The sequence below is a fragment of the Uloborus diversus genome, chromosome 1 (assembly GCF_026930045.1).
Source record: "Uloborus diversus isolate 005 chromosome 1, Udiv.v.3.1, whole genome shotgun sequence".
Lineage (NCBI taxonomy): Eukaryota > Metazoa > Arthropoda > Arachnida > Araneae > Uloboridae > Uloborus > Uloborus diversus.
Window position 1 is genome coordinate 228,776,936 of NC_072731.1, and position 13,864 is coordinate 228,790,799.

Below are 13,864 nucleotides of genomic sequence, written 5' to 3' on the forward strand. Positions count from 1 at the left end.
CCAAGAAGCAAGTTCCACAAAAATTCTTTGATATATTTCTTCTTTTAATATTTTTATTTACTTATTCCTCTCCCTCCTCCTCCCTTCCAACTTAAAGCTAGACTGTCTCCTAATACTTTTACATAAAGTTCAAGATAAGTTATTCATTTTAAGGAATGAAATAAAAGACAATTATTTGAGCCATTAATAATTTTTAAGCATTGTACCCATGGTATACTTTGTACCATAGTTTTGGTTTTACTTCCTTTAATGAAATATCACTTTTGTACCACAAAATTCAAACACCTTGGACAAATTCAAAGAAACAAATAAAAAGATTAAATTTAGATTTGTATTTTTGTAACATGTTAACCTAAGGCATTTCATGTACAGTCGACTCCCGCTACAACACGATTAAACTTACGCAAAATGGCTATAACTCAACTTTTTCACGAGTAACGAATTTATGTACAGTTGAGGAATGCTTTAAAGCAGTTTGATGGGTGTTTATAATTGCCTAAAAGAATTTAGTATGTTTCTAAAAAAAATTGTATACGTACATTTTTCCACAGCGTGAAATTTTGACTTACGCAAAGAGTCTTGGAACACAGACCTCGCGTAGGTCGGGACTTGACTGTAGTGTAATTTGAAAATTAGTTTGTTATTTAACACAAGAACTAGATTCAGAGCTCTATCATAGGAAAAGTGTTAACAATAACCAAATCAAAAACCAGCAACATGTCCATACTTTAAATGAAGAAAAATAAATGCTTCATTAAAATTCTTGGTTTGATTTTTAATAAGTCACTAACACTTTCATTGAAAGTTGATGGCACTATTTACAAAAAATTCAAGATTTGTCCAGTCAATATTTAATATTCATGGTAACTTAGATACACTCAATAAGTTTCAGATCCAAATAAAAAAAAGTTTTTTGTTTTAACAAATTAGACTTTGTTCGTCAACATAATCTTGAGAAAGAGTGTAGACAAAAAAAAAAAAAAAAAAACTTCCGTATTTTTTCTAACGCTCCACTAACTTTTAGGTGCTTTTTTTATTAAACCAAACGTCTTTGCTCTAAAAATAGTTTTGGCAACTATGTCTTCATTTCAGCCAAGTTTCTTCACCTGGAGCATATTTCTGAGATCTGAAAGGAGCCACTAGTCACTGAAGGCTAGATCTGGAGAATATAGTGGCAAGAGAAGAAATTTGAAGCATAATTTATTTAATTTAACTACTGTTTGATTTAACTTGAGACACAATGTGTTATCTTGATGTAACAGCACATTATTCTCTGCAAGTAAAGGCTTTTTCTTTGTCTGGATTTCTGCATTCAATCAATCCAATAATAACATGCAATATTCGCTACTCATAGTTTTACCTTTTGTTAAAAGAGTTGATGAATACAATACTATGCCGTCCAAAGTATGGATGCCCTAAACTTACCACCCCGATTTTTCAGTTTTTGGCCACAATTGGTTGACTTTCACTGGCTGATGTTCACTCAGCTGCAGTGGCGTAACTATGGGGTACAGCACCCCTGGCAAACTAAAGAAATTGTGCCCCCCCCCCCCCGCCCATGGTCGCCACATGGAAAATCACCAAAAGTCATTGTGACCTCCCCAAAAAAAAAAAAAAAAAAAATTTTGGAACATTTTGATTAGTTGCTTTGACAAATAGGAGGCAGCATAGTAATTTTTTTTCTTATTTTCTTTTTTAGAATTGTTTTCAATGATGCTCAATGTTCCTTCTCAGTATATGTTATGTATGTGTCTCTAGCTCTTTTTCTTGTAAGTTTTTTTTTTTTTTAAAGCATTTTTCAAAGCATTTTAAAGCATTTTTTAAAGCATTTTTCAAATTCTATGATCAAACAAAACAAACTCTTTAAATTTTTTTTAATCAGTTGAAATGCTGCCCCCCTGGCTGCTGCGCCCTTGGGGAGAGCCACTCCTGTCAACCCCTACTTATGCTACAGCTCAGCTGCTGGTATTTTTCATTTGAGTGCATGGCAGTAGACCCATGTCTTGCTCATTGTCACATATCGATGCAAGAAATTCTCCACTTGGACAACTACAAACTTAACTCTGAATTGTTGACAAGTTGATTTTGGTCTAGTGTGCACGAATATGGCACCCACTATGAAACCATTTAATGCAAGCTCAAATGTTTGTGTAAAACTGTAAATAGAATACATTACCTTTTAATGCCTGTAAAATGTCAGCTATTTCACTTAACTGCAGTTTAAAATGGGCCAACACAATGTTGTGTACTTTTTTTTTTTTTAATGTTTTCTGGAACAATGGCTGATTTTGGTGACCAAAGCCATTAACAACATCATTTTTTGTAGGACCAAAATTCAGCACACCAGTCAAAAATAATTTATATCCCCAGTTTTAGAGTCTCCATAATACTTATCAAATCACTGTTAGGCTTCAAAAGCATTTTTTCCCATCAAGAAACAGTGTTTGATTATTACACAAAATTTTTTGAATCTACTGTTTCAAAAATAAAAACAGTTGTTTCACTAAAACCACTGTTAACTTCTGACTAAATGTCAGATTATCACAAAATTTTGCTATGCATGATTTGAAGGTTAGTACTATCAAGAAATCACATAGGTCTGTCAATAGTAGGAGCAGACTGGAAACTTATCGAGTGTTAATTTAGTGTTGCAATTTTCTTTCAATGCATTTTCTGCGGACAGAAACTCTCAGTTAAAAAATGATTCTTCAAGCAGCTTTTACAACATTACAAGATTTTCTTTTTTTTTTCTTTGGAAAGAGAAAGAGATAGAAAACTAGACAAACAGATAAACATGCTTATAGTTCAACCAGCTGTTAGAAACAAGGGAATAAAATATTATTACACAGTGAAACCTCTCTAAGAAGGTCATTAACTTTCCATTGAGGGTTCTTTAGAGAGAGGGACTATGTAGTTCAATGAAAAAATATTTCGTTCAGAAAATATTCATATCAACAGTATGGCTCAGCATAACTAATAACTATGTACCAAAAATGCAAAAAAATTTAAATTTTATGGAGCATTAAGTGTATATATAAATATTTTTAATTTTGAAATTTTTTATCGCAATTTTTCCTTACTAAAAAAGTCTCGCTTTAAGAGATGAATTGCTTACTTGCCATTAGTTTAATATGGAAATCTATTGATTTATTGCTTTTCACTAAACTTTAAAAGGATAAAATATCAAATTCATTCCAATGGAGCTCATCGTCCGATTAAAGTTGAACTTATGAAGCAAGAAAAAGTGTCAGAAGTTACGGTAAATAGATAAGACTAGAGAAAAACCTGAATTTGTTCCAATCTTCAGCTCCTTCACTGCTAAAAGATGCCTGCACTTCCCTAAAAGATAACAGATTCCTCTTTGAAAGGGTAGCAATAGCCGTATTTATGAATAAAACATAAGTTGTGCTTGAAAATGATATGGTATCTCAGAAAAGCCACTCTTTGTTACAAGGGTAATGAAGAAATTTGCCTAATCAAAAAGTGGTCATTCTGAGAAAAAGGCTTCTTTTGTGCTAGATATGTAATTCATTGCAAAAGATTAAGAGACTAAGAAATAAATGGCTCTAATGAAAAACTTTTGTGCAAAAATAAAATTTTAGAGAGGTTTCATTGTATGCCCATGCTATAACAATTTTGTAGCATAGAGTCCTATGGTATCACAAAATTTCTTAAAATTTTATCTATGAAATATTCACTATCAATTGTGTATCAATCAATAGACACCACACCACATCCACAACTTTTGAACCACACCCACATAGAATTCACAACTTTTGAAAAACAATTTTCTAAATTTTTATCAAACATAGTACATTTTGAAGACTAAGTTCCATCAAATAAATAATATATCCCATATTTTTAACTTGGCAGCTTTACTGCAGTAGAAAGTTATGTAGCTCTCATTTGCTGCACATGTAGGGCCGGATGAACGCACCGTGTGGCAGGTCCATGGACCAGGACACCACAATTTTAAGAATACAAAAATAGGGTAAATTTCTTTATTTCCTCCCTTTTTCTGGACACTTCCACATGAAAAATATGCAGATATTCATGTGAGAGGGGCACCAAATTTTGCCAGCGCTGGGTATCACTTTGGCTTGATCGGGCCCTGTGCACATGCACAGATTGGTGCTTGTAGCTGTCCCCCTGCCTCCATAATAATTAAAGAAAATGTTTAAAAAATCAAACTCAAATTATAGGAGAAAAAGTGCTGTCTTATCTGGGTAGCAGGTGATTCTTCCCATTTAAGTACCAGTTTGTGCCTACTCCCCCCCCCCTCCCTTGCTTCAAACACACACCAAAAAAAAAAAAAAGTTTCTGACAATACACTTGACTCCTATTTACACTTTACATCATCTTGCTTCTCATTGCTTTTGCAGTAACTTAATCTTGAAGTTGGTTCTTGAAGCCTTTGAGGCATGCTTTCTAGCTTGCACCTTGGTTCAGATGCTAGTTCAGTATTGAAAGTTTTTGACCAATTAATTTAGGGACTCACAAAGCTTCATATGAACCTGCTACAAGAGTAGTGAGATACAAGGTAAAGGGTACAGGTCATGGCCTAGACTGAAATTTTTTGTTTGGGAATCATAAGCATAAATGGGCTCCCCCCCCCCCCAAACACAAATTACAGTCGCACTTTTTTTCCTGATAAATTTTATTTGACTTTTGAGCATTTCATTGACAATTACTTGTTAGTGTCAATCCCTCTTCACAGGGGCAGAAAAAATAAATAAACAAAAATATTGTAGAGGACATAATGGGTAAAGTCTTTTACCAGTCAAGTTTTCCGAGTTTTCACTCCTTTAAAAAAATATGGAAACTAGCATTTTCTCACAAGTCACAATGCTTAAGAATACATAATAACTCAAAAAACTAAACTCGCAACTACAGTGATTTGTCATCATTTCAATCATAATGAAATTTAATTGCTCTCAGTTTCATCATTGCTAAAGCTATAGTACAGCGAAAGCTGGCTACTCTAAAGAATTGTGTACCAAATAAATGTTGTCCAATCTCTTGATCTCCTTCTTTTGCAACTGACTTTTTCATCTCTACATAATTTGTATGTTAAATGAAAATACAGCAATAAAGCTCGGAAATAAATGAAGTTGGAAAACTAATAACTGTGCAATTTATGCATTGAAATCAAAAATAAAACAACTTACTTATGTGTACTTCGGCTTAAGAAATAACCCAACAGTTTCAATGCTTGTAAACGAATTACTTCATTTGTTGATGCAAGTAATTTAAAAACAGTCCTACAATGGTAAAGAATCAAATGAATGAGAAATTAACACAGCCACAGCACACATACTTTGACAAACAAATTAACAAAAATATTCACTTGAAATGAGCAAAACTTGAAAGCTTTTGCATAAAAAAGTGCAACTTTAAATTTTTGAACTATTATAAAACATAAAGGATTTACCTAATTCCATTCTTAATATCAAATGCTGGAACCATAGATGCTGGATGCTCTGACATTAGTGACATTAACATTTGAAGAACATCGTGAAGATTTTCATCCTTTAAAAGAATTTCAAATAATAATTAAGAAACAAAAATCAACCATAGCACAATTTGGAGTAAAATATAAGAGGTAAAACAAAATTCAATGCTTTTTTCCCCTTCTCTTTTCTTTGCTACCAAAAATTATACATAAAACGTTCTTTACAACAAAATTATTCTAACAGTTGACATGATAATAATTTTTAAAAAGCCAAATCAGCAAATTCAGATCAATTAATTCAATCGCATAATCCAATAATTTGCATAGCTTTAGGATAAACATTCCAATTGATCAATCAAAATTTTAAAAGTTTTCCAATAGAAATTTCTTTTAATGTAAAACATACCTCATGGACGGTAGTCAAATAATTCAATATGCTTTGTAGTTCATCTTCTTTAACACCATTTCCTTTTAAAATCAACTGTTTCAAAAATAACAAAATGTATTGTCGTATGGACATGATATCATTTTGAGTAGGACGGGGGCCATCTAAATGGAGAAAAACATTGTTTAATAAAAAAAATTTAACAAAAATATGAATGAAAAAAAATGCAGCAAAACCCTTTTAATGAGAAACACAGAACAGTCTGAAGTGGAATTCAAATGTATAAAAGGAAAAACGAAAAATGGGAAAACTTGCAGAGACTAATAGCTCATTTATAAATGTACTAGATCAATGTCTAACTGTACTAAACTAATTTATAAATGTTAAATTTTATTTTTAAAAAGGTTGAAATATTTTTTTGGATAAGATACATATCTTTTAGACTGGCAGATACTGAAAATAATGGCTTAGTGTTACTGATATTTCCATTGGAAATCTTAATGTTTCAGCAAGGAATTCTTTAGCAGATGTAAATAATGCAAAAAGATAATTATTTTTGTTATCATAAATTACTTTTCAGCAGTGGTGTCCAATGAGACTTAATACCTAAAAAGTGGGTTGCAACGTTTGAAAAATTGGGGAACCTCTGACGTAGAGAACTGGGATAAATTGCTGCTATTTCTCTATCTGAACACTGTGCTTTCTTTCTGATTTCTTTTTTTTTTTTTTTTTTGCAATATTTAGGAAGTTAGTTCAGCTTCAGCTTTTTAAAATTTTTTAAGATGTTTTTCAGACATACTTATGTTCTGAGGCAACATATTCTTGAATACAAGTGTCTACAAAGGTTCCGTGGTACCTCAAACAGCTCATTTAAAAAAAAATGCTAAGTTCGGTAACATTTACAAAATCAGCAAAATATTTGCGTTGTAGGTTCATTAATTCCATTCTTTAAATGAACTAAATATGGTACTTTGTGCATCAATGCTTCAAAACTTTCCATGGAGCACCTGGGAGGGAAGAGCACCTTTAGAATTTTCTGTGTGCTATTTAAGTCCTCCAGAATTTTGGTACAATGATACCCAAATTCTAATGCTCTTTGCACACTATAGAAGACTTCTTTTTTATTTATCTGTTCAATATTTTTATTTATATTGTTACAAATTCTGTAAATAGTAATTATTGTAGGAACGTAACCTGTAAATAGTTTCCCGTAATGAATATACAACCCCTTTTTCATTCGGCTAAAGTATACGACCCCTATTTTCGTTCTTTTCATTGATAACGGTCTACTACTTTACAGAAGCGTGTGGAATATTTGAGAAATTTCTTTTCGGTGTATTTAAGCCGTTAGCAATGGATAAACAGTTTAGTTTCGATGGAGATTTCGAACTGAGTGCATTTTTGCTCTGTTTATTGCGAGGCAGTTCGCTGTGTTGTTTTCGTATTTGGAAGTAAATACGTGTGTAAACGTTGAGTTTACGGTGTTGTGTGATAATTGCTTAATTGCTGATGAATAATTTAGCAGTTGTTGAAGATCTTTCCTGTACATAGTGTAAATAAATTTCCTGTGTTTTTATCAAGAACTGTGCCTTCATTTCAAGAAAGTGGAAGTCGCACCGAATCCGTTACAATATATTTTTTTCCTTATTTATTTTTGCATAGAAAGTTATCTCGAATGGTCAAAAAAGATTACGGAATATCTCAGTTTCTCAGTCCCAACAAAAATTTTTTCCCATACGCAGTGCAGGCATTGCCTGACCTAGCCCCCCTCTGGCTATGAACCTGATCTAACTTCCCTTCTAAGACTTCAATTCAAATCAGTTTTTACAATTCATGAGTGTTGAGCATTCTAAATAGTACACAAATTATTTATCAAGTTTATCAGTTTCTTACAAAATATAAACGTTAGAAACAACAAACATAAGAGTAAGAATTTTTACTCACCAACCCCTTTAGGGGTGATACCACTTTTGTTTCTTGGATTGACCACCCAATAATAATACTTTAAAGTGTGCATTGTCTGCAACACAGTACTAATGCGACGAACATTGCTGTAGATTTGAGTATCAGCCAGAAAGTCAGTCGCAAGATAAGTAAATAACTTTGTTTGAACCTGGAGGAGAAAAAATAGGATACTTAAAACTTAAACTAAGATTGTAAATTTATTGAACATGCAACAATATGCATTGCATAATAAGAAAATGAAACCAAAATCCTCAAATAACTTCTCTGTAATGGCAGGCAAATCATTTTTAGCATCGATTATTATTTTTCTGAAAATCAGGTGAAATTTAGCTCGATTTTAAGGAACCTTTAGATTTGCCTCACTGCTTACTCAAACCTACACCCACTGGATCGCAAGGCCCGCTTTCAGGTTCAGCCACTGTGGATACGTCTGTTCGGCATTTCCAAGCACTTTATATCCTGATATAAATTTTCCCATTTTCATAACATTTGTTATTTCTGCTCCACTCCTATTAGTCATGGCGTGATGTTATATAGCCTATAGCCTTCCTCAATAAATGGACTATTCAACTCAAAAATAATTTTTCAATTTGAACCAGTAGTTCCTGAGATTAGTGTGTTCAAACAAACTCTTCAGCTTTATATTATTAGTATAGATTCATTTCTCTGCTCATTGTCATAGTTTTTGTTTTCTAAGTAGAGCACTTCACTATGATTAAAATATTAATTTTCGAAAAAAACACCCCCCCCCCCCATTTGGCTTTAATTCTTTACTTTGATGCTGTGGACATTTAAGTTAACCTATATGTTTGGTTAAAAAATATTAATATGCTTCAAATACATAAAACAATTTTAAATTCTCAAAAAAAAAAAAAAAAAAAAAAAAAATCAAGCATTAAAACAAATTGCAAAACTGAACATAAAACTTACAACAGTTGGGGTGTAAATCCAAAGGGCCGGATTGAATAAGATATGATCAAGCAACTGCTTTAGTAGCAACTCACTATTGCTGTTGTTGACCGTCACCAAATACTTCGTGAGATTCAAAAACGATAATAACACTTCCTCAGTAATATGATCTCTAGATGCCTACAGATTACAATGAAAGAGTATGAGGAAAAAAGAAAATATATATTAGAGAAAATCTAAAATAATACATATAGTAAACTTAAGAAGTTTTTGTTTGCCCCAATATATATACACTATTTTAAAACATCTCAGAAATAAACACTAAATTAGTTTATAGTGAACTTGATAAAAACATAAAAAAACAACATTCATATTTAAAAAAAAAGTTTAAATGATGGTATTCATGAATGTATGTGCATATTTCTGGTAAGATTTATTTATTTCAAAGCTCTAAACAATATGCACATTCATGAGGAGAATTAAGGTTTCTGATATGCTATATCTGTGCTAAGACATTTAAATGCATCAACGAACTTAGATATATAAGGCTAGAGGATAAGAAGATAATGACAGTAGCTGAAATTGGCTCAACAGTTAAGAAGAAGAAGAAAAAAAAGACAGGAAACTGCTTTTTTTTTCTCTTCTTAAGTCTTTCCAACTTTTCTTTTCTTTTCTTTTTTTTTTTTAATCAAAAATTATCTAAAGCAAGATGCAGATGTACCTATTTTAATACAACATGAACACTTAAATGACTTAAATGAGATAAAATTATTTTAAATAATGTGGAATATATTAAAAAAACCTCTTTTGAAAGGTTCCAAAAATTGTGGATAAGTAAATTTTATTTTAACATTTTCAACCATTAATATTGTTTTTTGCAGGCAAATTGATTCATGAAAATAAAACTTATTCATACAACATTTTTTCCCCTCCTTTAAACTCTTTTGATCTCTAGCTGATGGATACATAAAATTTTACAAACAAAATAAAGACAAGGAAGAAAAGAGCTTTTTTTTTTAAAAAAAGAAAAAAAACTTTCAAGCAGTGATGCTCAATCATCTTAACCATATTGTGTAATTGGGGTGAAAGAATGAAAGTGAGAACTTACTTACATACTGTGAATTTGATAGTGAATGAAAAACAGAAAAAAAGCAGGAAACACATCATTGGAAATTTGGGGAAAAATACAAGAATAATGTTCTATCAAGTAGTCTTTCAAAAGCCAAAACAAAAACGTAATTTCTATTGAATTTATTTACATTAAGAATTGCAAAGTTTCTTGATATACCATAGCGAGTTACATAATTTCAAAATGCCAAAAATCTATCAAATCCCAAATTGTGCTAGAATTGAATTTTACATAAAAAGATGATAAATAAACCCAAAACATGTTTCATAATTTTATGTTTTAATGAATGACGATAACACAAAGTGACAAATTTTAGCTTCAAGCAAGAATTATTAAAATTTGAAAGCGTGCAAACTAGAAGATGACAAAATAAAACAACTCTTTTTCCTTTTCTTGTATTAACATTCAGATCAACTGAAACTAAATAGAAATTGAAATTTTTTAAGCAGGTAAAATAAAGTTTTTTTTTTTGAAGAGACTAACCTTCTGCAGTAAGTAGCTGATGACCAGAAAAGCTTTGTTCTGTATCATGTGCTGCTGGACGGTGGGAGAATTTTCAACCAAATCACAAACAAACCCTATTAATGTTGCACTGAAAATAATTTAAAATACAGATTCAGATAATATCCACAAAAAGTAATAAGTAAAGTATGAAAAGAGTTACATCAAAATGCTATTTTGTGTGTGAATCTGTGCACGGTTTTTCAACAGGGATCATGTATTACCTGTAGAGGGCTACAAAAAAAATATTAAAGGGGCCACAGAAAAAATATGAAAGTAAGGGAGCCACCATTCTTACAAAGGGGGCCATAGTTGAATTTTTTAAAATTTGTTAAAATCTTTTGCATAAGTGTAAAATATTCCATCAATTTTGAGCAAACCTAAAACAATAAACTTTTAAAATAAACAATCAGGGATTTCCCCTCAAAAAATTAGAAAAAATAACAGCATAATCTTTATGCTAATCTAAAAAAATTCCCAAATATGCTGAAGTTACTGCAATATTAAATGCGAAACTACTTTTGGGAGCAAGTTTGTTCGATTGAGCACAGAAAAGTACATTTAGCAGTCTTTTATTGCAGCTAGCACAGGATCGGCGATTTGAGCAGTTCGGCGCAGTAGGCACATTCGTGTTAAATTACGCACTTGTTTTCCTACTGCAGATTTTAACACAACCATAAATTTGGTGGCAGGACAACACTAAACATAAATTTTGAAAAGGGTTGTGAGGAGAATTTTTAACTCAGTTGTCCAAATGTATGACAAGCTCTACAACTTTGAAACAAGGGACTCAATGATCAGCTGTATTGAAATTATTTCAAACATAGTTTGGTTCACTTGTTATACGTTTAAAAGAATGAAAGTAATCACAATAAAATACTAAAAAGTGATGCACAAATATTTAATTTTTTAAACAAAATGTAAAATACCATGTAGTTAATTTCTTTTCCTGGATTTTGGTGAGAGAAATACCAGTTGGAATGTCCAGCTGTCCTAATAATGGAAACAATACCTAGAAAAACAAAAAACATTACCATTTAAATTTTGAATTTGAGTTTTTCAGGCAAATTTTTACAAGGATTATAAATAAATATCTGAAATTTGCTATATAAGATAGTATAACTCTTATTATTTTAAAAATGAATGCAACAAATAAATGAACAGATGATTTTTTTTTTACAAAAAGCTTTTGTGAAATTAGGTCAAAATTGAAAAAGTGCTCAACAGTACAAAATTTTGTAGTTGAAATAGTTTGCACACTTAAAGTGTTTGCTAAATAATCCTATTTCTTTCCATTTTTTGTCTATATATAAATAACTAAAAAATAATATTGCAAACTTAATTAATCAGCTGGGAAAAATGAAAAACTCAAGAGTAGTAAACATCCTTTAAAAATAGTTGAGTTGAATCCCCTAAGAAGTTTAACGGAGGACAAGGAGAAATAAACTTCTTAAATGGGTAAACTACAAGACATAAAAATTATTATTAATCAAAATTTTTCAAAAACTTTGATCAGAGCATTTTGCAAATAATAATTTATTAAATTAATAGCAAATGCAATAGATTCTTGTTTTAATTTAAAGGAAACTAAAAATTTAAGTTAAACTGATTGCAGTTGATATGTGTGGTGTTTCGATTTATTTGAGCTATTATGTATTTACAGGATGCAAAAGGGTAGAGAACCTCAAGCACAGCATGCAATATTTAGTGAAACACATATTCACTGTTCTTATGTTCCTAAAATATCTATTTTTATTTTCTAAAAGAAGTAGCTATTAAGAAAACTCAACTCAAGTATTGAAGAGCTTTAAAACAAAAAAAAAAAAAAAACTTCAAAATACCTCAAAAATTTCTGGACCCAAAAATATTAGTAAGAGAAGTAATTTCTAGAAAATATGTGCTAAACACATTAAAAATCGCTTTCCAATGCATTAGTAGTTCATTTCTGCACTTGTTCTAGTACAGGAGGGATCAAAAAAGCAATGCAAAATGGAAAATTAAGGATAGTGAAGGTTTTAATTAGTTTTCAATTTCTTCAATCTACGTCATCGATTTCATGGCCCAAATTGAAGAAAAAATTTGTATCTTAGAAGATGAAACTTTTCATTGAGGCTATAAAATTAATGAAGGACTTGGGTCTCAAACCTCATTAGTTCACATGATAAAATGCTGCAATGAAAAACCTCAAAGAGAAGATTGGTAGCCAAAAGTTTTAGTAATATCAAACATTAAAGTTAATTTTAAAACTGGAGGATTTATTAAGAATACTAAAAAAAATGAGGGAAATAAAACAGTAAAGCAGAGAAGCAGGAAATTTGACTAAAAAACAGGAATTTTCCTGCTACAAACTGGAAAATTGCTAATTTTGCAATGGTATTGTTTGAAGTTTCCAGTATAAGAAATGAGAAACTGATATGCTGGACAAATTTAAACATCTTTTTTTAAGGATACCTTTAAACTAAAGAAATGAGCATATTTCTCAAACACTAGAAATTTCAACAAAAAAACGCTGTATGGCTTGAGTGCTTTTCATTTTTTAAGGAATGTCAAGATCACTTTTAATGATCAATCTGATTTCCATAGATAGAACAAGCACGACATTTTTACAGAATTTTTTTAAACCAATTGTTTGATTAGAATATTTACCTGTATGCCCCCGATGGAATTTAAAGTACTGTGGATGGAATGTGTTGTAATAGCTTTAACATCCTGTAAATAAAATGATGGAAAAAACATATTAAATTTTTAAGAATTTATTCACACCGACATGATATATGACATGAAATTATTGAATGAAACGGGAAAAACACACATACTTGTAACATTAAAGCATGAGGAGTATGGACAAAAAATGAAATGTTTCCTTTTGGAGCAGCTTGCAGACATAGTTGGCTATCAGTTGCAACAGGATTATACATAAACACTATGGCACTTGAAAGTTTACCATCATAAAGTACCTGTAAAAAAAACGTAATAAATTATGATGAAAAGGCTCAAGAATGTACGCATATTTTGGACCCTATTTTGGAAAATTTTATCAAATCACTTTTAAAATTAAAACAATCAAAACTTATTAAGAGTAATTAATTGGGTTTTTTTACAGTTGCAGCAAGGAACAAAAAAGTTCACTTCTTTGAAAGATTTCTAAAACGGGAATATGGGGTGAAACTAATTGTAATAATGTACTTAAATAAGACTGGCAATGAAATATTATTTTTCATTTTCAGCAGTAAATTTGTACCTTCAGAAGAAAAAAGTGGAAAATATTCACTTTAAAAATACATGGGGGAAAGTGAAAAATAAAATAATTTTTATATGATTATTTTTAATACTTATTTTTCATCAAATGAATAAACAAATGAATGAGTGAATGAATAAATAAATAAGTAATGAAACAATAAATGAGTGAAATAAATAGTGAATGAATAAGAAAATAAGACAATGAATGAATAAGTGAAATAATAAATGAAGGAATGCAAATGAAATAACAAATGAATATATAAGTGATTTAATGATATAATGA

The 13,864-nt window shown here is 30.7% G+C and overlaps 1 protein-coding gene across 1 annotated transcript in view; it reads right to left on the reverse strand.

Moving 5' to 3' along the window:
- Window positions 1-13,864, reverse strand: part of LOC129219103 (neurobeachin-like) — a 197,053-nt gene that overhangs the window by 78,039 nt on the left and 105,150 nt on the right. Inside the window, exons 11-19 of the mRNA XM_054853426.1 lie at window positions 13,158-13,298; window positions 12,988-13,050; window positions 11,271-11,353; window positions 10,324-10,432; window positions 8,733-8,891; window positions 7,782-7,950; window positions 5,859-6,001; window positions 5,432-5,529; window positions 5,169-5,261 (exon numbers count right to left, since the gene is read on the reverse strand). Coding sequence (XP_054709401.1) covers window positions 5,169-5,261; window positions 5,432-5,529; window positions 5,859-6,001; window positions 7,782-7,950; window positions 8,733-8,891; window positions 10,324-10,432; window positions 11,271-11,353; window positions 12,988-13,050; window positions 13,158-13,298 — 1,058 coding nt within the window. The remainder of the gene's footprint in view (window positions 1-5,168; window positions 5,262-5,431; window positions 5,530-5,858; window positions 6,002-7,781; window positions 7,951-8,732; window positions 8,892-10,323; window positions 10,433-11,270; window positions 11,354-12,987; window positions 13,051-13,157; window positions 13,299-13,864) is intronic.